The sequence below is a fragment of the Centruroides vittatus genome, unplaced genomic scaffold (genome assembly GCF_030686945.1).
Source record: "Centruroides vittatus isolate TY-2023 unplaced genomic scaffold, ASM3068694v2 contig_391, whole genome shotgun sequence".
Lineage (NCBI taxonomy): Eukaryota > Metazoa > Arthropoda > Arachnida > Scorpiones > Buthidae > Centruroides > Centruroides vittatus.
The window spans coordinates 3,700,584-3,724,107 of record NW_027122207.1 but is presented as its reverse complement, the minus strand read 5'-3'; the positions used below and the strand labels follow the sequence as shown (position 1 = coordinate 3,724,107).

The 23,524-nt window shown below is 31.5% G+C and overlaps 3 protein-coding genes across 3 annotated transcripts; 2 read left to right on the top strand and 1 right to left on the bottom strand.

Annotated features, from left to right (window-relative positions):
• On the top strand, nucleotides 1-23,216 carry LOC136975911 (LHFPL tetraspan subfamily member 3 protein-like). Its single transcript, XM_067271078.1, has 3 exons — nucleotides 1-590; nucleotides 20,772-21,017; nucleotides 22,381-23,216. Exons 1-3 carry the CDS (start codon nucleotides 179-181, stop codon nucleotides 22,578-22,580), a joined length of 858 nt encoding a protein of 285 aa, XP_067127179.1. The 5' UTR covers nucleotides 1-178; the 3' UTR covers nucleotides 22,581-23,216.
• On the top strand, nucleotides 9,783-11,723 carry LOC136975912 (uncharacterized). Its single transcript, XM_067271079.1, has 3 exons — nucleotides 9,783-9,868; nucleotides 9,944-10,016; nucleotides 11,147-11,723. The coding sequence occupies exon 3, from the start codon at nucleotides 11,156-11,158 to the stop codon at nucleotides 11,636-11,638; it is 483 nt and encodes a 160-aa protein (XP_067127180.1). The 5' UTR covers nucleotides 9,783-9,868; nucleotides 9,944-10,016; nucleotides 11,147-11,155; the 3' UTR covers nucleotides 11,639-11,723.
• LOC136975945 (putative nuclease HARBI1) lies at nucleotides 10,217-12,194 on the bottom strand. Its single transcript, XM_067271115.1, has 2 exons — nucleotides 11,736-12,194; nucleotides 10,217-11,026 (listed from the first exon to the last, which is right to left on the bottom strand). Exons 1-2 carry the CDS (start codon nucleotides 12,174-12,176, stop codon nucleotides 10,217-10,219), a joined length of 1,251 nt encoding a protein of 416 aa, XP_067127216.1. The 5' UTR covers nucleotides 12,177-12,194.
• Nucleotides 23,217-23,524: the final 308 nt, after the last annotated feature.

The following is a 23,524-nucleotide window of genomic DNA, read 5'->3' as shown; positions in this document are numbered from 1 at the left end:
CGAGCTGCGTGCCATTGGACGTCGGTGCTGACGTCGACCGTGCCACTACGGAGTATCGAGGTGGCAGGTCTTCTCCTCGTTGTGACTCACTTTGGTCGTCGTTGCTCGTTTTACTAACCGATAAATCCATGTGAGAGATTAGGACTTAAAACTTTGGTGCTCCCGTGAAAGCCGGACCATGGATCCGAAGTACGAGTACACGTCCGAAGCCACCGTCTATCATGCGAACTATATGAAAAACTCGAAAGCCATCGGAGTGTTGTGGGGTGTGTTTACTATCTGCTTTGCCATCATAAACGTTGTCGTGTTTGTTCAGCCCCATTGGTTAGGTGACACTCAACAAAGCAAAGGAACTGGGTATTTTGGACTGTGGCAAGCTTGTCGAATGGTTCAAGATGGACAAGATGTCATCTGCGAGGGGCGGTTAGACGATTTCAGCTCCATTCCCTCTCCCGCTTTTCGTGCCGCTACCGTGTTCGTAGGCCTTTCTGTCGTCATTATCTTACTCTCCATCTGCTGCATGTTATTGTTCTTCGTCTTTCATTCCTCGACGGTCTTTCATATTTGTGGATGGATGCAAGTTTTCAGCGGTAAGCACTTTTAGTTTTTGATATTAATATAAAAGTAAAATTCATTTTCGAGTTGACAAATCGCGAATGACTGGCGAAACAAAAGTCTCTACAACTTAAAAATATTCGACAAATAATGAGATAAAAATGATCTAATCTGTGTTAAAACTATTTTGCAATCCAACAAACATTTTTAAAGTTGTTTAGTAATACTTATTGTTTACTCGTTAATCGACCAACGAGATAATTTTCACTTCTGCAGCTTGTTCTACAAGTTAAATTCTATTTAAATCGGTATAAATGGCTCAGATAGAGGGAAAATGTGATGATTTCATTAAATATTTACAGAATGAAACTGAAAATACCATAAAAGTTTCACTAATACGCTTGGTTAAGTTTCTCTACTTGAAAAACTTTCCCATTTTTGGGTTTGGTCTTGACATTTTAGGGTTCAGAATGAAATATTTATTAGTCATATTCGAGTGTTAATTGTTCTTATATTATATGTTTTTAAACTTTAAATTATAATTGTTTACTGTTATAAATGTACATATATATATACAATTGTTAATTATTATCTAAAATAAAGATTTTAAAGTAAAATCAAGGCTCCGAAATACAATGAAACTGGGAAATAAAAATATAATGATACTGGAGTAGAGAGAAACAAAGAGGAAAATATCAGCTCATCAGTTAGGAATTTCAACGTACAGCAATCATTTTTCAAATTTTTGTATTCGCGGTAAAGATGCTGTCCGACTAGTTTTCTTTGTTGTATTGTCCTTCGCGGCTGTATCAAGTGCAAAATTATCTAGTATCACATTCCAGAAAAATAATTACCACAAGTATATTCCATAGAGACTCGGCCAACATAACATAACGTGACAAAATATATTTCTAAAAGAAAATAATAATTATTAACTGTTTTTAATATTTCAACATCATTCATGAAATAAAATGATTTAAAATCCACAATAATAGTGTTTCATCACTTAAGTAGCTTATTTCGAATTGCAATTTTACTCTTAACTTCGGCATGAGAACATTTTCTATTCTATACGCTGCGATGTTCTAAGCTTTCATTCATGTCCATTCAACCTTATCTTAGTGGCATCGCGGGAGCTGGAATCGTTATTTCCGGTAGGGTCTTTCTACCGGTGGCCCGTTTCTCATCGGGGAAATTTGTTAAAGGTCATTAATGTCACCTATTGGCACATTTTGCGCTTTGTGAGTCCAATAAATCTATATTTAGTTTTCACTTCCTTTGAGAATTTTCTAATTGAGATTTTAGTTCAAAGGAAAACGGAGGATCAAATTACATGTTACGTGAATCAATATTAAAATTTTATTATTGCAAATTAGATTGATGTTAGATACATTTTTAAAAAAATAAATTAATGTTTAGGGAATTCGAATTACGTAAATCGAGTTCATTTATTTTTTACGAATCACGTCAAAAAAGTTGTCTTAATTTTTTTTTTCCTGTCATTAAGACAAAAGGAAGCAAAATAGTTTATTACCCAGTGAAAGTCATCTGATGCTTTTGGTATTTTTAACGCCCATTAAAGACGAGTTAGGTGTGTTCATGCAGTATGTCCAAGGTCTAAAAGGCGGAACAACCATTCGTGATTTCGCTTGTCCTACTTGTCCGCATTCAAATACTTTATTCTTTACTTAATCAAGTTTAAATCGAGATACTGTAGATATATATATATATATATATAAAACACAAGTGATCTTGAATTCCATTTGTCGTCTCATCCAAACTTAAATCGTCGACACTAAATATATCTAAGAAATTAAGGAAAATGGCGAGTGGTTTAATCCATTATCGATTTATTTATAACGCGATAATCACTTGTGGGAATAATTAATGGATTCAGAAGATCTAACAGCTATAGATAATTTTGGTACTTCCTGCTACGATTTTTGTGTCAAGGAACGGAAGTGAGGCGCTTTTCTTATCCCGATCTCTGTCTGGAACGAACCTGTTTCATTCACTTCCATTCATATTGTTTATTATTCGTCTAAGTACTGGATCTTATCAGCTAAATCAATTCATTCCGAGTATATTTATATATAATATTTATGAGAGAAACTTGCACCCTTAATTACGGAAATTCGTATACCACCTCTTAACAATATTATTGTTTTAAAACTCTTACGCGTTACATTCGATATTTCGACAGACTCGAAAGAGAATGAAAGCATTTCAGCATAACCTACAAACGGTTGATAATAGAATTTTATTTACCAAGTAAACAAGCTACTCAGCCTATTTATAGTGTAAAATAAGCATGCATTCCGCAGTATCCTATGAGAAATAGGTCATAATCAATTCGGTTATTAGATATATCTATTATTTTCTGTCGATTCTCGACTTTACATTGAAAAGTTTCGCACGACAGACCTATAATTTATATTTATATTTTTTTTCCGCCTGAAAATATTTTTAATCTTCATATTTTCTTCGATAATTTGTTATTTTAATCGAAAGGCGACCGTGATAATTAGCTACTCGACAAGTTTTTCATTCCTCTATATTTAACACAAACGAAACTCGCCCGAACTATATCGTAAATAAATTCATTAATATCCACTCCTTTTACATTTATTATCCACTTTAAATCGGGTATTTAATTACTATCATTTTATTTGTATTATTCAATTGAAATCGAAGGAATAATCGGCACTTTTATGAGGATAATTAATGTTTAAAAGCGTCGAATAGACAACTCCACCAAAAAGTACAGGTTCTGTTAGTTTTACTTCTATTGTTTAAGTCGAGCATCGATTTACGAAATGTATATTTATATAACTTACTAGCCCTATCGTAAATATGATAAAATATTCACAGCTGTAGAATAATTCCACATTTAATTCCATTAGTTAAAACAATTCTTTTTAATTGCCCTGGGGGACGATAAACTGCACACATTCCATTGTAATCGGGCTTAGTTTTTTCACTTTTTTTTCTTATAAACGTTGCTTTGAACTTATTCGATCTATCTTATTCTGTCATAAACTTGTTTGTGGAATTAATAGCCTTTCCCGAGTTCTAAATTAATTTAATACATATTTAAAAAGTTCTTAAAATTTATCTCGTTCAAAGTTTTTAATAACTATTGAAGTAGAACAGAGATAAATGCTACCGTTGTCTTCCAGAGTCCCGTTAAGTATATTTAATAAAATTAATTTGAGAACCTTCGATTAAATTAACGCAAAAGTACTTTAAAATGTTTGTTCTAGTAATAAATTTTCAATTTTCCTGCTACTGAGGTGTAGATGTAATTTAATGAAATATTTTTATATATTGACACTTAAAATTATATTTTAAAAAATTCATCTAGTGTAATATAAGTATTAAAATACTATATTTACAGTCTCGATATTTTGAAGATAATAAACTAGTATAAGAAATAATATTTTTGCTATCGTTAAATATATTTTAACAACTTCCTTAATAAATAAATTTAAATTTAATACAAAAACTTACTGTTCTTAACAATTAACTATAAGAAATTTCTATAACTTCAACCATGTTAATATAAATAATATATATATATATATACTGTATATCTAGATCAAAGTTTAAATAAATTTTATTTTATTGTGTGAAATATATTTAAATTAAGGAAATAATTTATTTAAAAATATGTTATACTTTTTATTAAGGAATTATTTTTATTTTTGAGAAGAATTGAAGGATACATATACTGTATATGTGAATTATTCATTTAAAAATAATTAGTTTTTGATACAAGTATATTTAATTTCATAAATTTCATCACCAAATAAAGTCAAAGTTAAAAATTTGCTCATTAAAAATTAAATAAGAATGAAATAATACTTTGAAGTTACTTCTAAACGTTAAACCTACGCCACTAAACCCACATTCTTCACTTCTTGGAAATTTTCTTTTGATGAATCTCTTAACTAATCAGATTCATCTTGTCGGAAAATTACAATAATTTCCAAGATCTGTATACAATTTAAGAAAAAGTGCTGCAAAATTTTCTGATTATTTTATTTATTATTAAAAGTCTAAACTTATAAATTATATATGAGTAACATTAATGTCTTGACATTTTTTTAATATAATTTATTATCTCTTTATTACATAAAAATTCTGAAAATTTTGAATGGAAATGCAAAATGGCTTAACTCAAAGAAGAAATTGTAGTTTTTCTTTGGCATTTCTTTCATAGGATGGTAATGAAAAGAATACAGACAGGAACATAAAAGATGACCGTTGTTTGGAGGTTATTTTATTCAAAAATAAAAGTTACGGGAAAAAATAGCCGCTCTTTAGAGCTACCATTGTTAGCAAGTAGCCGTGATTGGGAAGTTCGAATGTATTAATTAATATAAATATATAATATACGCCATTTTGTGTTATTCACATTACGGCAAATGTTTATTTTTAAAGAAAATAAAATCTGTATTTCGATTTTCATAAGAGAAATTAATTATTACGAGATGTAAATATACTGTATATTAATAGATTATAGTAAACAAAATATATTTTACAGCGGGTGGGTGTAAAATATTTATTTATATTTAACACTTACTAGCTGGTATCTAATAATTAAATAATTAAAAAAACTGGTATTACTATCCGTTATCAGAAGTTCATCGATTCACAAGTTTGCTACAGAATCAATAGTTTTTTATTATATCTTTCCGAAAATAGTCAATTTGGCACTTCCTCTAAACTTCATTTTCAAATTGAATTCTCTGTTTAAATGCACTCGTGAAAAAATAGGAAAACTTTACTCCTCTTTCGTAAGTTGATAAGCACGAAATGGCATGCTTTAAATGCATTATCTCCCGTTTTCGTGTTCTGTTTGTATTGTAACGATTGGAAAAGATTCACAAGCACTCTCCTCTTCGACACTCCAAACTTTCGAACGTCTAAAATAGCTCTTAAATACCATAGAAGAAATGCCTGTGTTAAAATAGAAGGATGATTATATAATAAACAAATCTTTACGGAAATATCTCTAAAGAAGGATAAATCGTTACGTATTCTTTAATGCAGACGTTTTAAATATTTATTGCAATTTCATTTAAATATATTAATTTATTTTCGTTTAAAAAGTATTTATTTAAAAATTTCCTGGATAAGTAAAATTCTTTTCGGTTCTGGTCGAGTTTCGTTGTCAGCGCATCAAAGGGTCATTGTCGAAAGAACTTAAGGTCGTCGACCTAACACCATCTCCATTTCCTGAAGATTTTCTACTTTTTTCTTAAGGAGAGCCCGCTTAATATAGAGCTACACTTCTGTCTAGCTCTATATTTAAGCTTTTAAGTATATAGAACTATTATAGTGGTTATCGAGCAAAATTTTTTCCTCTGTGAATTGAATTTCACGGGATGAATGCAGTTCGTATTTGATTTTTTTTTCAAGTTTATTCTATTAAGTAATAGAATAAACTTGGTATAATCTAACGTAAGTTAAAACTGGTTTAATGGTTTTTCTGAACTATCCCGAGGAAGCACCAGGTGGAACAACATAATTAAGATTATCATATGCAATAGTAAATACGATTCCGAGTCAATAACCTTTCGTATATGTTATTCTAACTGCAAATAGAGTAAAACATTGGTTTTGGGGGATAGAATTGTAACGGTGGTTACCCTGTCATTCATTTCTACGTTCCTAATTGAAAGAAATAAGTAGTTTGAGAACAAATTCGCATCGAAATTGCATTATATTTTTATAAATCAATATAATTCTATAATAGCTATAAATATAGCCATAAAAATTGATAATACGGAAATTGAAGAAATTTTTATGAATACAATCTACGTCAAATTATAACTTTTATAATTATACGTAATTAAATTTTAAGTAAAAATAATTATAAATACAAATATTAATTATATTTATCGCCAGTAAATATTTTTCCTCCGTAATATTCCTAGAATGACCGTTTGATGCATAGTTTTTGTAAGAATCTCTAACAATCAAAATATCCCGAAGACAACCATTAGTTGGTTGTCTTCGGGATATTTTGATTGTTTCGTTTAATTATACACTTTTAAATTACCTTATAAATATTATTATATGTAAGTGCCAAATTTTACTTATAAACAATTAAAAAACAACGGCATTTATTCGCAGAATAATACAATCTTCACCCATTTTCAAATGATTTATTTTCGTAGTAATAGGGAGAAAGAAACTGTCTTAAGTGTAACCCTGAAATATATAGGAAATTATTCAAGGTGAGCTACTTTTTCCCTACATTCTCCGAGTTCGTAATTAAAGCTCTTCTTCGTAAAACTATTCGAATGCGACTAAAAACTAATTTCTCTGCGGGCGACAGTCTCGACGTCGTTATTAAGAATCGTCATTTCGACGAATTTTATCTCTAGGCGATGATGTGCCCTAATGATAACTGGGAGGGGGACAAAAAATAATGATAAGAATATTATCGGAATTCTTCGCCTGCAGAAATATACTGCATATTCAGTCGACAATTTTGCTACGGAACTATATTTGAAGAGTTTATGAAGCAGTTCGTTTGAAAAATAAGTTAGCAGCTTTTAAATATTCAAAATTATCCCCAAAGGCACAATAAATTAACAAGTATTTCTAAATTTAAGACTATATTTATGCGAAGAAATTAAATTTAAATGTAGTTTGCGAGATGAAATTTTGGATATTTTAATAATATATTCATTAAAAAAGGAAAAGATGTGTCTTCTACTCTAGGTGAGAAGAACGTAAGTAACGTGAATTGTGGAGGAAACCAATCTTTCTAGATGATCAGAGATACAAACGTCGATTGACTCCGTCTGGTATAAGTATTATTTATGGAACAATGGCATTTCGTGGTAATTTTAGTATCATGTTCCTTCGTGAATTTCGAAATAAAAGCTGTCTGTAAAAGTACAAATTTGACAGAAGCTCTTTATAGTTTCAAAAAGCGTTAAAATTCCTCTATGTCACGGTTTCACGAGAGTCCTACATTTTCGAAACAATTACTGCACTAAAAATATTCTTTTATTCAAAATTGTTTAAAATCTTAACCGGTGGGAGTTAGAGCCACACTTTAAACAATGCATATTTTATGTCCTAGAAATTCTGTAGTAGATAATTACGTTATATTCAGAGTATTGTTTAAATCCCACAAATATTATTTTTGTTTATTTTTAAGTCTGCCGACTCGCCACATCTTAGGTCAGTAAGGACATTGACACTGATATAGAAGCTCTTAAGAATAAGGTTAATCCCACCTCGATCATCCAATAAATATCTCCACCCAATTTTGACGGGCGGATCGAGTGTCGTTCTTCTTATTACGGTTTGCAAAATCCTTTAAGCGAAATTCCATTTTTCTATTGTTTATATGGTAGCCAGGCCATTTTATTTCTTTCACAAATTGTTCCTCTTCCAATGCACTGTTACGGGAAAAATTCTATTTATAAGGATAATTTATGTAAAGATTCGGAATGAAATAATGAAGTTAAATTAATAGCTTCGTTCAAAGAAGTCTTTTATGCTATTTTTGACGTTAGGAAGCTTTCATTATATTTTAAGGTCAAAATTCTTTTTACACGAAAGGCTTTTTTCATATTTCGCGATAACAAAAACGTCTTGATACCGGCGCTAACGAGCGCGGTATGAGCGACGAAACAGATAAAGAAATCTGTCAAAATGTGAGAGGCTTTCTAAGAAATCGGTAAATGCACCGGTTTTTAACATTCAGCCTTTTAATCTCTAAGCAAACACTATGGCACAGACCTACTTCGTGATGCGATATGTCGCAAATGAAGACGGATAGTGGGAGGATATTAAGAGTAATTATATTACTCACTCCGTTTGATAGCCTTAAACTCGAATAGTAAGTTCTGTTTCTCTGAATACAAACGACAGTAAAATCTAGTAATAAAAACTGTACAAAAATTTAGTCTTAATGAAATTTACATATTCGTGTTGTCGTCGGTCTACTTTTAAAATTCTTTGTAAATTGTCTTTTATGTGGGATTTTCCTTGTTCATAGTGTCCCGAAGGTATTTAAATGTTAAATTCTACTATTAATTCTCCAGAATCTCTTAGATGAAACAAGGACTACCATCTCTCTTGAATATGACACAAAAATAAATAATAATAATTACAGGTTCTCTACCTTAGTAGATGAATAATAACAGACCGAAAGTTGTTCTTTTCGTCTGCTAAAATTTAGAATGCTACACGATTAAATGATATACAAAGTCGTTCCGTAGATATGTTAAATGCGTAGAATGCTAGATGATAATATAGCAAAGGTGATCATTTTTTAAGGTTTAAAGTACTAACTCACCTAGAGTAACAGATGATTAGATTCTGTTATAAATAGACTGTCGTGTGACTTGAAAATATAAGTAGCCGTTCCTTCTAACTTAAAATGCTAGTTAAGTTAGACATTCAGATGATTAGAGATCTTAAGGGGCAGTTTTTAGAATCATTTAAAATCTGAAATGTTAGATAATTACAATATGTAGGAAGCATTCGTAACGTAACGTCTGGGAATGGTCGGACAGAAGTCGCAGGAGGAGATATTTTGGAGTTCAGATTCCCGACGGTCAAATAAAGACTTTAGTCCTTCCTCATTCACATCCGTTAGAATCATAATCTCTCAGTTAAATTGTTTTATTGCCCTGTAAACAAAAGCTTTCTCCCCGATTTTAAAAGTCGGTGTTGTCATTTTATTGCATTTAGAAGTGTTCGATTCGTGGAAACAGTGCACGTGTTCAAATCAAACTGCCACTTTGTATTCTTTCAATTTGTCGTTCGACATCCGTTTGGTTTCTCCTGTCTGTGCAGGCCTGACCTTGAGGAATTCCTGAATGTGTGTGGGGGAAAACTGTACAGTTTCGGCGGCCTGTACAGTCCACCGAAGTAGAAACGAAAAACCATTTGATTTTCCTGCACAGTTTTGGACTGCGCAGGCCGACCGGAACGTGTGTGGAGTCGTGTCGTTCAGTTGTGAGGCCGCTGAGTAGTGAGAACAATGTCCCGTGAATTTTTGGAGGAATTTTTAAAAATTTACGAGAGCGAACCATGCCTTTGGCATGTAAAAAATAAAGAGTACCACGATAGAAGCAAGAAAGAAGCTGCTTATTTACGTTTAATTGAAAAACTAAAAGAAATAGAGCCAAACGCTAATAAAGAAAGCGTTGTAAAAAAAATAAACAACATCAGAAGCGCATACAGAAAAGAAATTAAAAAAAATTAAAGCGTCAATTAAATCAGGAGCAGGAACTGAAGATATATACAAACCAAAGTTGTGGTACTTCGAATTATTAAGGTAAGCTTAAATTTTTAACAATAAAATACGACGAAAAATTAAGCAATTTATTTAGTTGTTTGTATTTTAAATTAGGTTTTTAGATGACCAAGATACGCCTCGAAGCAGTCGCTCCAACATAGATAGTGACGATGATATCGACATTGGGGTATTGTAAAATTTGTTTTTTTAATATAATACTTATATTTGTGTCTTTTGTGTCATAAGAAAAAAATTGAAATATAAATATTGTTAAATAAATTAATATGTCATTGTTCATTTAAGTATATATGCTGAGTTAAAAGTACAAAATTTTTATTATTTTAATGGCAATACAATATTTGGTTACAATTACAACGTTGATAATGTTTAAATGAAGTTCAATTGCCACGGAATTTGGCCTTCATTTACAAAGTAATCCATAAAGTCTTCTCTCACTTTTTTTGCTAAAAAACTTGTGTTTCCTGGATTTTTTCGAGCCAGTTGCGTCATTTTTGAGTCGTCTGTGTTATAACCTAAAATAGTAGTTCCGACATCAGTATTTTCGTGATCAAAACATTCTGGAGGAGAATAAAAACTTGGCACCGATTTCATTAAAAAGTTGTGCAAAACACAAGTAGCCATCACAATTGATTCGATTTTACGAGGTTGTAAATTAATTGCCGTATGAAATATTCGAAACCTCGATGCCAAGATACCAAACGCATTCTCGACAATGCGTCTTGCTCGTGATACGCGATAATTATATATTTTTCTATCTTTGGAAATTAGATCTCCTTGTCTAAACGGTTTCATCATATCTACCCTCAAAGGAAAGGCATCGTCAACTACAAATACGTAGGGCATACTTCTACTACTGTTTCTGACTTTACTTTCAACAGGAATATTTAACTTATTGTTTTCAAGTTTTTCAAAAAGCTTGGTGTTTTTTAGAACACCTCCGTCTGAAACTCTACCATTGGTACCAAAATCACACATGATGAATTGATATTTCGCATCCACAATAGCCAATAAAACCATGCTGTGTCTTCCTTTGTAATTATAAAATTCTGATCCACTTCCACTTGGAGGAATAATGTTGATATGCTTTCCATCCATTGCTCCAAGGCAATGCGGGAAATTCCATTTTTCTTCAAAAAGTTTCGCTATATCCATCCATTCTCTTTCTGTTCGTGGAAACTAAAAAGCAAAAAAATATAAATAAATAAATAAATATCTGACTGTTTTTAATTTTGTGTGACGAACCGTGTTAAAAGATAATCAATTTCCTTTACTACATTAATAAAATTGTTATTTTAGGATAACGCTATGGATAATACAACGGAGGAGAATCATAGCAGCGACGATATTATTACTCCATCAATAATCGCAACACAGGATTTAATAGAACTTTCGGATAGTACACCAGTACAGACGCGACGCAGCCGTCCCCCTAAACGAAGTCGAGTAGACCAAGAATCGTTGACGAACGAAGTTTTATTAACCGTGAAAGATCATTTTAACAAACCACACGTTCAAGATGATCGTTTCGATATTTTCGGCAAGAATGTTGCAATCAAATTGCGTGAACTCCCAAAGCAACAAATGCTGATTGCCGAAAAGTTAATAAACGAAACTTTATTTCAAGCGGAGTTGGGAACTTTAAGTTTATCGCATAAATTGGTGTATGAACAGCAACACTTGCCACATCAATTTTTTCGTTATCATCCACCAATTTCTACCGGTTTCGGTATTACTAGTCGTCCCCCTTCCAGCACTTCCGTCCAAATTCATCATGATAACCTTAATTAATAATTAATATATGTAATTTGTATATGTTAATGTGTAATTTGGCATTTTTGTACGTTATGATAATAAATATCTATTAAAAAGAAAAGTTTGTTCTTACCTTTAAATAATCTTTATGAAGGACTTTGTAAATAGCTTCACATGTTTCAGGTATGATGTAGCCAAGAGCTTGAGGTGATATTACTGTTGAAAATTTGAGATCTTCAAAACTTCTGCCAGTTGCCAAATATCTTAAGGTCGCCGTGAGCCTCTCGTGTGGTGAAATTGCTGCTCGCATTACAGTATCTTGTTTTTTTATAATTGGTGTAACCAATGATAATAGATTTAAATACGTTTCTTCGTCCATTCTTAAATAGTTGTGCCAATCTTTAGGTACTAACTTCAATTCTGAGATCAGGTTCACATGAGAATACGATCCTCTTTTTTTAAGCCACTCTTTACACCATAGACTCCTACGCACATGTTTTTTCTTGCGAGTTTTAATAGAATTCGTTGCCAATAAGCACCCAAGAATAGCCAGTACGTCGTCATCAGATGCCATGGCCGACTGACGAACTGAGAGATTAAATTGTACTTGCGATAATGTAAAAAAGATTTATACAGGAGAAACCAAACGGATGTCGAACGACAAATTGAAAGAATACAAAGTGGCAGTTTGATTTGAACACGTGCACTGTTTCCACGAATCGAACACTTCTAAATGCAATAAAATGACAACACCGACTTTTAAAATCGGGGAGAAAGCTTTTGTTTACAGGGCAATAAAACAATTTAACTGAGAGATTATCCTCCTCGTATGTGGGTGACAGGAAATTCTGAATTTCCTCAAGGCCAGGCCTGCACAGTTATTCCTCAAAGGATTTCCTGAACGTGTGTGGGCTTTAACAACTACGTTAGTGCCTATAGTTTAACTAACTCATACGTGACCAAAACAGTAAAGAGGACTCGGAGGTCACGGTCAACTCCGTCAAGCGTGAGATGCGATATCCCTTGGGCTTCGTTTTAGCAACTTCACCTGATACTCACAAATCATTGTTTGTACGTAAATTCGTGACATTCTTCAATAATTAGCAGCTGACGATAAGAATTAAAAAATCTACCTTCATGATCATGATCAAGAACAATCAAACAATATTGACCTAGACCCGTTACTACTTTTCCTAACGATATAGGTCTAGGTCTGGGATAAACTTAGTTCTTTCTTGGCATAAAACAACATGCAATTAAAAGAAAACGTCTTTATTACATAATATATGTTGATTGTTTTTTTCAGAATCGAATTTCATTCCGACTTCCACGAATTAATTAATAAATGTACGTGGCATAAATTTGCCTTTACACAATACTATTTAAAAATTGAATAAATTAATGAGATTCGAGTTATTGTAGAGAAAAAAAAATGCAGTTTTTATTATTTCAATATAATACGTTTCTTTTATAATCCATCATATTTAATTTTATATATTTAAAAACATTATTTTGCGAGAAGAATCAGTAGGCTTCAACAGACTACCAAAGGGTTCTCGGCACATAAAGGGCTCTCCGAGGGTCTTAAAATCCACTTTCATAATCGAGAAAATCTCTCGAATGTCTCCATATTAGGAAAACAAAGTACAAAAATTGTAATTAACCGAATTATTAATTATTTTTAAGACACGAAAAACATTGTTTTCGAAAAGAAGCCCGCCCAACTTACTTAATTCGCAAATTTATATTGTATCACAGTATGAGGTATAACGCAATTAGGTTAAGGTTTTCAAAAATTGCATTATGGCGATCCAGTTGAATTTTAATCATTATTTTTTTTATGTCGAGATTATCAAATTCTAAAGTAAAAGCAATTTTAGTTTAAAAATAATCTGTAGAAATATAAGTACAACTATAAGTTACACTATAGAATTTTTTTCAGGTGACAGTGAATTAATGAACTTTTCGCATGTTTAAAACCAACTAACTAGAACCGTACCAGTCGAGATGATAATCGTTAAAACAATTTAGGCATGTATTTATCTATGTAAAAGTCGTAAAACAATTCGTTTCTGTACTGTTCTTTACAGATCATTCAATATTCAGTATTTAAAACTAGGCTCTAAGTTCTAAGGAAGAAGACAAAAAGATATTATTTTGATAACTATGTAAACTCTGTAGGTCATTAGTTTCTAAGAGTCGGGTTAATAAAGAGATAGGGGAACAAGAAACAGAAATAATAAAACTCTTTCGTGATCGATGGATTTAGTGATAAGGTTAAACAAACGGACGAGCCTTCGTTGAATATCACGAAAAGTGGCGAACGAATTTAATTTCCATATTACGGAAATGGATAAACGAACAATGACGCTTTTAACAAAGAAAACAAAGACAAAAGATAATATTGATTGCCGTAATTATCACGTCTACAAAGATATTCAACTTTAAATGTTCTAGAAAACTTTTAATATAGGTCTTCGTCGATACTTGTTTTTAGATTTAGTATCACCATCAATATAATTACTAGTTGTGATTTTAAAGAACTATTAGAAGACCTATTTTCTTCATTTTATGATTTAAAAAAAATCAGTCAATTCGATGTAAACTTTTATTGCCGAAAGCACTTAAAGCGTAAAACTAAGCATGGTTAAGTCCTGTGTTCCGCAACGGTGCCACAGAAACTGTATCACTTTTTTAACCCATTATCGAAACAAATGTAATCATTGAGGATGACGACAGCTTTGGTATTGTTCATTTAAGAAGTCCGCGAGGAAAATCTTTATGACATTTTTCCACCGGGTTAAGATGTGGCAGGGTGGAGACACCTTTTCCTGCGACCTTAATTGCCGTTTATATTTAGGCGATGGATCAAGGACTGTGCCGTGTCCGATAATCGAAAGATTTCTCGGAACCTCCGGGCTTCTTTTGTTTTTCCTCGTGGCTCACGCTTCGTGACGTCATCGATACGATCCCACCCAGTTATGAGGAACCTAACCTCCAAATGCCTCGAGCCTACCTTCGCATTTTTATTGTTTATGATCTCGTTCGTTTTGCGCTTTATAGGCTATTTTATAGCGAGAAACGTGTTGTTATTTATTCTCCATATTATTGTCTGGTTTTAAATGGATCTAGAGAGCCCTATTATTATTTTAAGGCAATTTACTTCTCCGGTTTATCTGTAGTCGGTATTGTGCGAGACAAGGTTGGCGTACAAAAAAGATAAATTGGTTTCGGTTCGGGTTTGAAATAAAAGTTTTTACTAAAATTGTGTTGATTGTTATCTACTTTTTCCATTTCGAGACTCGTTTTTCCAGCGCGTGCAGAAATTCTGCTTAGTTCTTGATATATCGATAACAGACTCGAGTCTGCCTATTCAAATTACAGGGTGAGAACAAAAAAAACTGCTTAATAGACACCGTAATTTTCATTATTCATTATTCATCTTTTAACGCATTGTTAAAGAAACCTTCTGTTCGAATTCATACAAATTACACGAACAATTGTGTCGTGCGAGAACAGGAAATATTCGATTCAACAATTTACAAATTGTTTTGCAGTTAAAAAACAATTTTCGAGTATGAAATAATTTGAATATTTTCCTATCGATATATCGAAAGAAATAATTACTCGTCAATTTTAATTACGTTACGTTTTTTTTTTTTATTCGTAATTTTCGAATTTTTTAAGAACAATTAAAATTTAAAAACTCTTAATTTCGACAGTTATATTAATAATTGTTTAATCGCTCAATTGGAGAATTGATTCAATCGTCAGTCATTAATAATTAAGGTCGAAATTTGCTATTCGTAACGAGACTGCACCCTTTATTGTAATAGTGTTATGCTCTGTTAATATCGTTTTGTTCTCTACGAAAGTTTCTTTTCAAATTATGTCAGTTATAAAAGTTCTCTTGGAGAAGGAAGGAAGTTTTCCTACCTTTTTCTTTATTTATTTATTATAATTTTTAAATTGAGAACAGAAATTATTCTTGTTTAATAACTACGAATAACATTTAAATATGAGTAATAAAAGCAATTAAATTGTCATTTATAGTACAATTCTTCTTATTTAAATACATTTTCTAACGTTTATGTATTAGAATCTCAAAAAATACCTCTGTAGACTTAAAATCTTTGATAATATAACTCAACAGTTCTCAACCGTGACATCCTATTGTGCCACGTACAGTACTTTCTCACGAATATATTATAAAATTTCATAAAATAATTCAAAAATACTAATTTTTCTTTCGTTTTAATATTATTTATACATATTTTATATTTAAAAAATGAATATCTTCAACGACACATGACGTTTACAACTACAAAAGAAACTCCGATGCTCCACTGGATCTTCGGTGTCCACCCAAAATTTATTCGTGCCACTAGCTCAAAAAAGGTTGAAAAGCACTGATCTAACTTATCTGTATTCAATCACACTAATAAATATCATAATATCTAGTGACCTGCTCTTTGTAGTGATATAATTACATCCAACATTTATTAATTATTTTTTTTTTCCAAGTGAAAGAAAATCATCAAACTGGTTATAGAAACATCCACTGAACTAATTTAGTTAATTTTAGCACGAATTTTCAATAATAAATGATTAAAATAAACGTTTTTATATAACTATTTACACGGATGCTCATTCAATTGTAAGAGACTCATTTCTGGATTCAGGAAATGAGACAAATGTCGAAGAACGGAAGTTGTAGGCGACCTCGAAATCGAGTTCCTGCTTAAGAGGAAAAACAAGCAGCAATGTCTCGTTCGAATTACGATATCCACATTCCATAAATTTAACATTTATGGATCGTTATTGATTTTAACGAGCTTCTTTTATCGGATTATAGAATCGATCATAAGTCACGTTTAATAGTGTCCATAAGGAATTCACGAATAAACGTGACGCGGTAAATCTAATATTTGTTCTGTTACGAAAGTATCATTAAATATCGACATGAAGTGAATACGTGATTGGAACTAATTAATACTCTCGATCTTTAAACAAAGCAATCATTATAGACAACGCCTATCGGCTACTCCGAGTTCTTAATTCTTTAGCGTGTCACTTATTAAAGGAATGTTTCGAGGAATGAATCACGTGTCGAACTTCTACCAATGATTTTTTTTTCATTCGAAGGCGATCGTGACGAAATGAAACAATAAGATTGAAGTTTGGCATTCATTCGCGTATACTGTATGAGTCTATTCTAATAACGATCTTTTCGATTCTAAGATTGAGTCCTTGAAATAAGTGCCAGACTTCACAAGACAATAGACAAATGAAAGAGAACGTTGAAATTAAAAATTATAATGTAATCATTCGCTAATTAATCAATGTAGAAGTATTAGGTTTTATAGGAGGGGGAATTTTACAGGACCAAACGTCTCGATTTGGATCGATTCTACAAAAATGGGGCGTTGTGAGGATGTCCCGAGGGGATTTAACCTCGAAATTTAAGCTAAATCAAAGGGAGGCCTTCGTTCGGGTATTAGGATACGGTAGGTATATTCCTACGGATTCTTTTTTGTATTATGATCCCTCCGACCCAACTTCAAGTTTACAACGGAAGTCTTAAACCTGAGAGGAATTCTAATGCTAACTACACTACGGATTCGATAATTATTTCAGATAATAATCACCTCATTAAACAGATCCTATCAATTTATATCCGAATATTTTTTTGCATCCAGCTCAATGACAGGTGTGAAAAAATGAAATTTAGATTTCACAATACGTACTGTACCTATCATTTTTAATGCTACTCGCATTTCACAATAATTCTCATTTCGTGTGAAATAACGGAAAAATTCAAAGAAAAGCTATTAAACGAGAAATTTCTCACGAATTATTCATGTCTGGAAACAAATAATACGACATAAAATCTTTATTTGCAGCCTTTATAAAACTCGTCGTGTCATCAAATATGACGAGTTTTATACCTAAACGTAAGATGAATTATTTACTTACTTTCCTACAAAATTTAAATATTCGATGCTCGAAAACTTGGAAAAAAACTTTAAACTTTTAATAGAGAGAATTTAGGATGTTATTAATGATCTGGCCTCTGAACAAAAATCATATTTCGAGGGCCCCGCGGCTATTCGCTGACTCGAGGACCACAATATCGTTGGTAAAAATTCGTATCTTTCAAGGTTGTAATTAAATCAAATTGTTTTAGGAGATTGTTATACTTTAATATTATAAAATTCTACGAAACTAATCACGATTCTTTTGACATTTTATATTCCATTAAAAAGCTTAGACCCTACATGTTACCACTAAACAAATTTTTGTTTTTTTAAAAATAATTTAAAGCGTTTTTTCGAGTGTTAATAATAGGTTATAAGTAGTAACTGTTTATAAAATTTCCGATGATTCTTATCTTAGTTGCAAAAGCTAACCTTGTGAAAATAGGCGGTAATTTAGAATAGTTTTCCTAACGATTTCATAACCCCTCTCTCTTTAAAAGTCGATTATAATGATTGATAACGTGATTTAACCTCGTCCCAAAAAGTTCACCCAATTTCTATAGATGATTTTTGTTACCCAATATATCACTCGTTGTGAATTTATTAAAAATCAACTTCTATTTTGAAACATAAATTTAGAAATGACAAGAAGTCTGAGAATCCGTACTTGTTTTCTTATGTTTCTCGTGAAATCCTTGTCGATCTAAGACAAAATTTATTTAAAAATTTCACATTGTAGTTTCCTTGTAAAGATTAAAATATAAATAAAGTCAACAATACGTTTATAGTATATTAATTATGACTTAACTTATCGTTTCTTCCTCCTTTCGACACATCAAAGATCCTTAATTGATCGATTCGTGACGTCCTAGAATAGAAGAAACTCCTTTATTTATATATTTAAAAATACATTTCCTTCATTTTTCAGATCATTACGTTGACCATTTAACCTGTTTCGGTTAATTCGATTAACGAAAATAAGCAATCTAATTTGCTTCGCTATTGTTCAACCATTTTTTTTTTTTCTTTTTCGCAACATTTTCAGCCCGAGGACAGCCTTTCAAAAATAGATTTTGAATGAAATTTTCATTAATATAATTATGTCATCAACTTCATCAGGAAGATGGATACAAAGTCCTAGTAAAATAAATGAAAATGGTTTTATGGTTCTTATTGTAAGGCGCCATTTTGAATAATAAGCGTACGTGATCCACAAGTTAATGATTGCGGATGGAATGTCTCCTTGACTCTATGATTTTTATTCAACTAAATAAAAGTCTGAGCTTATTTTTCAACGTAATATTTTTTTAAACCAAGTAACTATTAAATTGTACTTAAATGTTTACTTTAAATGAAAAATTCTTTATATTATAATGGAAAACTTCGCGTCGTTAAAAAAAAAAGAGAGAGAGAGAGAGATTCCTTTCGAAAACATGTAATTCTAGGAAATCTGTGATGTCAACTTTCACGAATAAAAGGTTATTATCTCTAATAACTTAGATCCGGAAGAAAGAAGGAAATGGCCAAATGAAGAGATCCTTGTACTCAAATTTAAATTCAGAAAGTTATTCACGAAACCCGCATCCGAGAAAAATTTACGGCCAGAAACACTTTAATAACGGTTTCCCACGCAGAATTTAACTTTTTGAGGCCGTCACGACCACTGAAAACTCAGAATGTTTGTTTTGCTTTCCTGATTCTTATCTAACAAACAGCTACTTATTTACTTTCGGAAAGATATTACATATATTACTTAGAAATTATTTATATTTATAATAATTCTTAAGGCTATAACTACAGTTTTTTTTTGGTCTAGTCATTATATTTTTTCTCCAATTCGGGAGTTACGTTATTGGCCTATCTACTGGTGAAATCTGACCGGTGAAAGAAAGATTTTTTGATTCAGGAATATATTATGCAGTCCCGAGTCGTCAAACTGAAGGCTGTTAACGCCATTACGGCAAACGTGTTGATGGTTTCAAAACTGTTAAAAGTGCTTCATAATATTTATATTTAATCTTAATACGTAATATATCATTAATAAATTTCTCTATTATAGAAATTCTATTACAGTCTACTTAAAAATCCTAAAATGTTTCGAGTATTAGGACGAAATTTGAAGATTTCTTATATATGAAACAGCAAAAAAATTAAATTTTATAGTTGTTGGATCTTACGGATAAGGCAGAGCTAAAAATTAGCAATATGTGCCGGATTTTATTGATTATTCTGACAACCATCGAAATACATATAAATAGAAGGAATTTGATAAGAAGTTTTTGAATAATTCTTGGCCTCGGGTAATTGTCCGAGTTGGGAATGACATTGCAAGTTTGCTGAATTGTCTAAAAAACCCTTTTAAGTGGTTGTCAGAATAATTTTATGGATACTGAATAAAGAATAGTTTTGGTTATTTTGGGAGGAGATAATTTCATTGTGCGTTTTGATTCGAAGAATGAAGAAATCGTATAAAAGAGTAGTCTACAAGATGAAGACTTGATCAAATTATTGTTATAAATATAAATGAAATCTAATTACTTTATCTTGAACTATTCTTATTATTTATAGATTATTCATTCCTTTTTCTATATTTCATTTACTTATTAAACATATATCGGATATCAATGCTCTAAATCAGAAGTTTCCAACTCTTTTTGCTTGTCGATCCTTTCCAAAATTAAATTAATTCGCCACTCCCTTCTCCACACCATTATAAAATTTTAAAAAATTACAAATAGGATGAAATAAAATTCAAAATTACGTTTGACTATTAAATTGAAAATTGTATCGGTTACTCTCGTATTAATTTTGTTTTATTACATTTTAAAATGTATTAAAAAATAAAATTTGTCCACCGAACCCCAAACGACCCTTAGTAATTGAGAGTTGTTTAGGGGGTTTAGATAAATCTATTGACCCTTGAAGTAACTAGAAAACAAATTGAGAACTCATCCAAACAATTCCATTTAATTTTCACTAAAATTAATTCGTTTTTGATTTTGTTGATCATTTTTAATTTGGTTCCATTAATTTCGCACTTAAATTTCGTTAACAATTTGATCCGTAAATTAGATTAAATAATTTTCTGGAATGATTGAGAAGTGACAATTTTTAAAAAAAATATAAACAATTTATAGACTCGAGAACAAATATTTGCTCGACATCCATTAATAATCATTTATTTTCTTTAGCCATTTCGATGGTGATTGGTGTATTGACGTTCCCAGCAGGCTGGGATGCTGCCGAAGTTAGAGAAGTATGCGGTCCCGATGCCGACGACTACAACGCAGGACAATGCGGCATACGTTGGGCATATATCTTAGCCATTATCGGAGTGTGTGATTGTGTAGTTCTAGCCGTTCTAGCTTTCGTTTTGGGCACTCGTTACGTCAAGTTATTACCGGAGCAGTACATTACTAACGGATCCGTTTATAAAGGTAAGCGCTTTCTAGTTAATCTGTTTTCGTATCACGTTCTGTTAAGTGTTTATTAATAAAAAAAATCTATCTAGTTAAAGGATTAAATTTTCAATAGGATAATCCTGATAAGTATGCAGATCCGCATCCTCCTTGAACTAAATTTAAAAAACTTTCGCTAATCCCTTTTAAAAATCTGATAATTGACGGAAATGGAACGGGATGTGTCAATCTTAAATTAAAATCTCAAAAGGAAATGGGTTTTAGATTTTTTTTTAAATAAAAACAAGTGAAGAATTCTGTCTGACATTTAAATCTTGAGACGTTCAATGTGGGTGTTTGCGCTTTTTTCTGTACTCATCCCGCCTGGATAAAATTTGTAATCGTGAACGAAGAGTGTTACCTAGGCCTATATAACTTTCATCACGACCCACTAAACGTCGGCCGTCGTGACTGTGAGGGTGGATTAAAAGAGAACGACGAAAACACGTGATCGCATATGCATAAAGTTAGAGAAACTACAATTAACCTAAAAGATGAGTTTTGCAACGAAAATATATTTCCCTCGGAATAACTTTCTTATATCTCTATTAAGAAAATAACACATTATGTACTTATGTACGGGGGTACAAGTGCACGAGGTTACTTTGAAAACAATGAAAGAACAAAGCGGTACATCGTCTATTCGGCATTGTCAAAATTTTTACCTTTGTTGCTTTATTTAGGCTAATAGTTTCCTGCATTTTATCACCATTATAATAGACCTTTTAGAAAGTACACTTATAACTTTATGTGATCGGACTTGAAGATATCCAAGTCCGTAATTACGGATCTATAAACGATTAAGTATTCTGGTCTTTACGACTTCTTAAATAGATCATTGATAGAAAATAGGAAGTTAAATAAACATTCATTAAATGCTTATTATCTCTTTAGAAAAGCAATCTTACAAGTAGATTTTCCCTTTCAGTCACAACAACAAAATTAACTTCCTTTTTTAATTCTTCTTTAATACTAACCCGTATAAAATTACAGGAAAAAGAATAATTGTCAATTTTGTTATAGTATTAAAGATTTGAATAATTCCATCGAATATAAGTAGGATTTTTAACAAAATTAAAGCCATAAGCAATGAGAGGATTAATCACATTCGAATAAAATTTCGATCAAATGATTTTAAGCAAAATGAGAAGAAATTTAAAGATGTATAAGGAAAAAGTCATTAGTTCTATTAGGCCTATATCGAATTCGATAATTAATATCTCTGATGCTATCAATACCTTTCTAATGTAGGCCTAAATATGCTAAAAACTAAATTATAACTTAAAAATTGCAAAATATTAATCGATATTAAACAGAATCTGATCGATTTGTTTACTTTTAGGAGAAGTCAACAGCGCTTTTGTAGCCGACAATCAATCGACTGCATCCAGAAAGTCGATGAACTTGCAACCTATCATGGTGGTTGCACCTCAACCCAACGATCAAGAAAGATTCTCCGACTTTTCCCATAGGACGGGACGTTCCAAAGGAAGTAACTATCGTCCCGATTACAACGCTTCCATGAGAAACTTCCAACTTTAAAAAAGAAACTGACAAAAGCTTTAGCAATTTTCTGTTTTTTTTTTCTTTTTGAAAAATTTCGAAGAAACACGTTTATAGTTTCACTATTAACAGATAAACGTATTCAATTAGTTATAAAACGCGGGGAGGTAAGTGAAGTGATGTTCGTAAGGTTCGGGTTCCTTTTTCAAGTCCGAAAAAGTGAAACTAATCAATTTTCGATTATCGCGAAGCTTAATTATGGCCAGAAATACCCATGCGACGCGATCAATTTACATTATTGTCACGATAAGCTCCATCTAATAATATGATTTAAGATAATTTTTAGTGAATTAATTAGGCCCTTATATATTTAAAATGACCGAGACGAAAGAACGTTTTATAAAACATATAAATAAATTATTATTATTATTACGAATTTTCTAATCGTGTCGTGAAGATTTATCATTTTACGGCACCTCCATTAAATTAAATGTCTCATTAAATTGTAATTTTTCATAGAAATATATTGATATATTGTATATGTAAAAGTTAAGTTTTTATACAGTATATAATTAATTCTAAGCCACATCCACGTAACAAATGTCTTAAAACGGTTATTCACTAACTGCTGTATATTATAAATGTGTTGTTATTAAAAATTTAATTTTTGTAAGATTTTTTTTCTTTTCCTCTCTTTTTCTGAATGGCAATATGAAAATGGAAGCCTGGAAAAAAAAAATGATTGCGCCATCAAAATGGGATGTGTTGTTTTCTATCTCGAATGTCCTTAAATTTGGGTTGGAACTTTTTAAAATGAATCAGAAGAGGGCGGTTAACGACACAAAAATGTGACACGATACCCTATTTGGGTAGATGCTTTTCTTTAAAATTAACTTTATTCTAGTGAAGTGTGGCATAAAGAATTTTTAAAATATCATCTATCATTTTATATGAATTTGTCATCTCGCGAATTTACACGTATA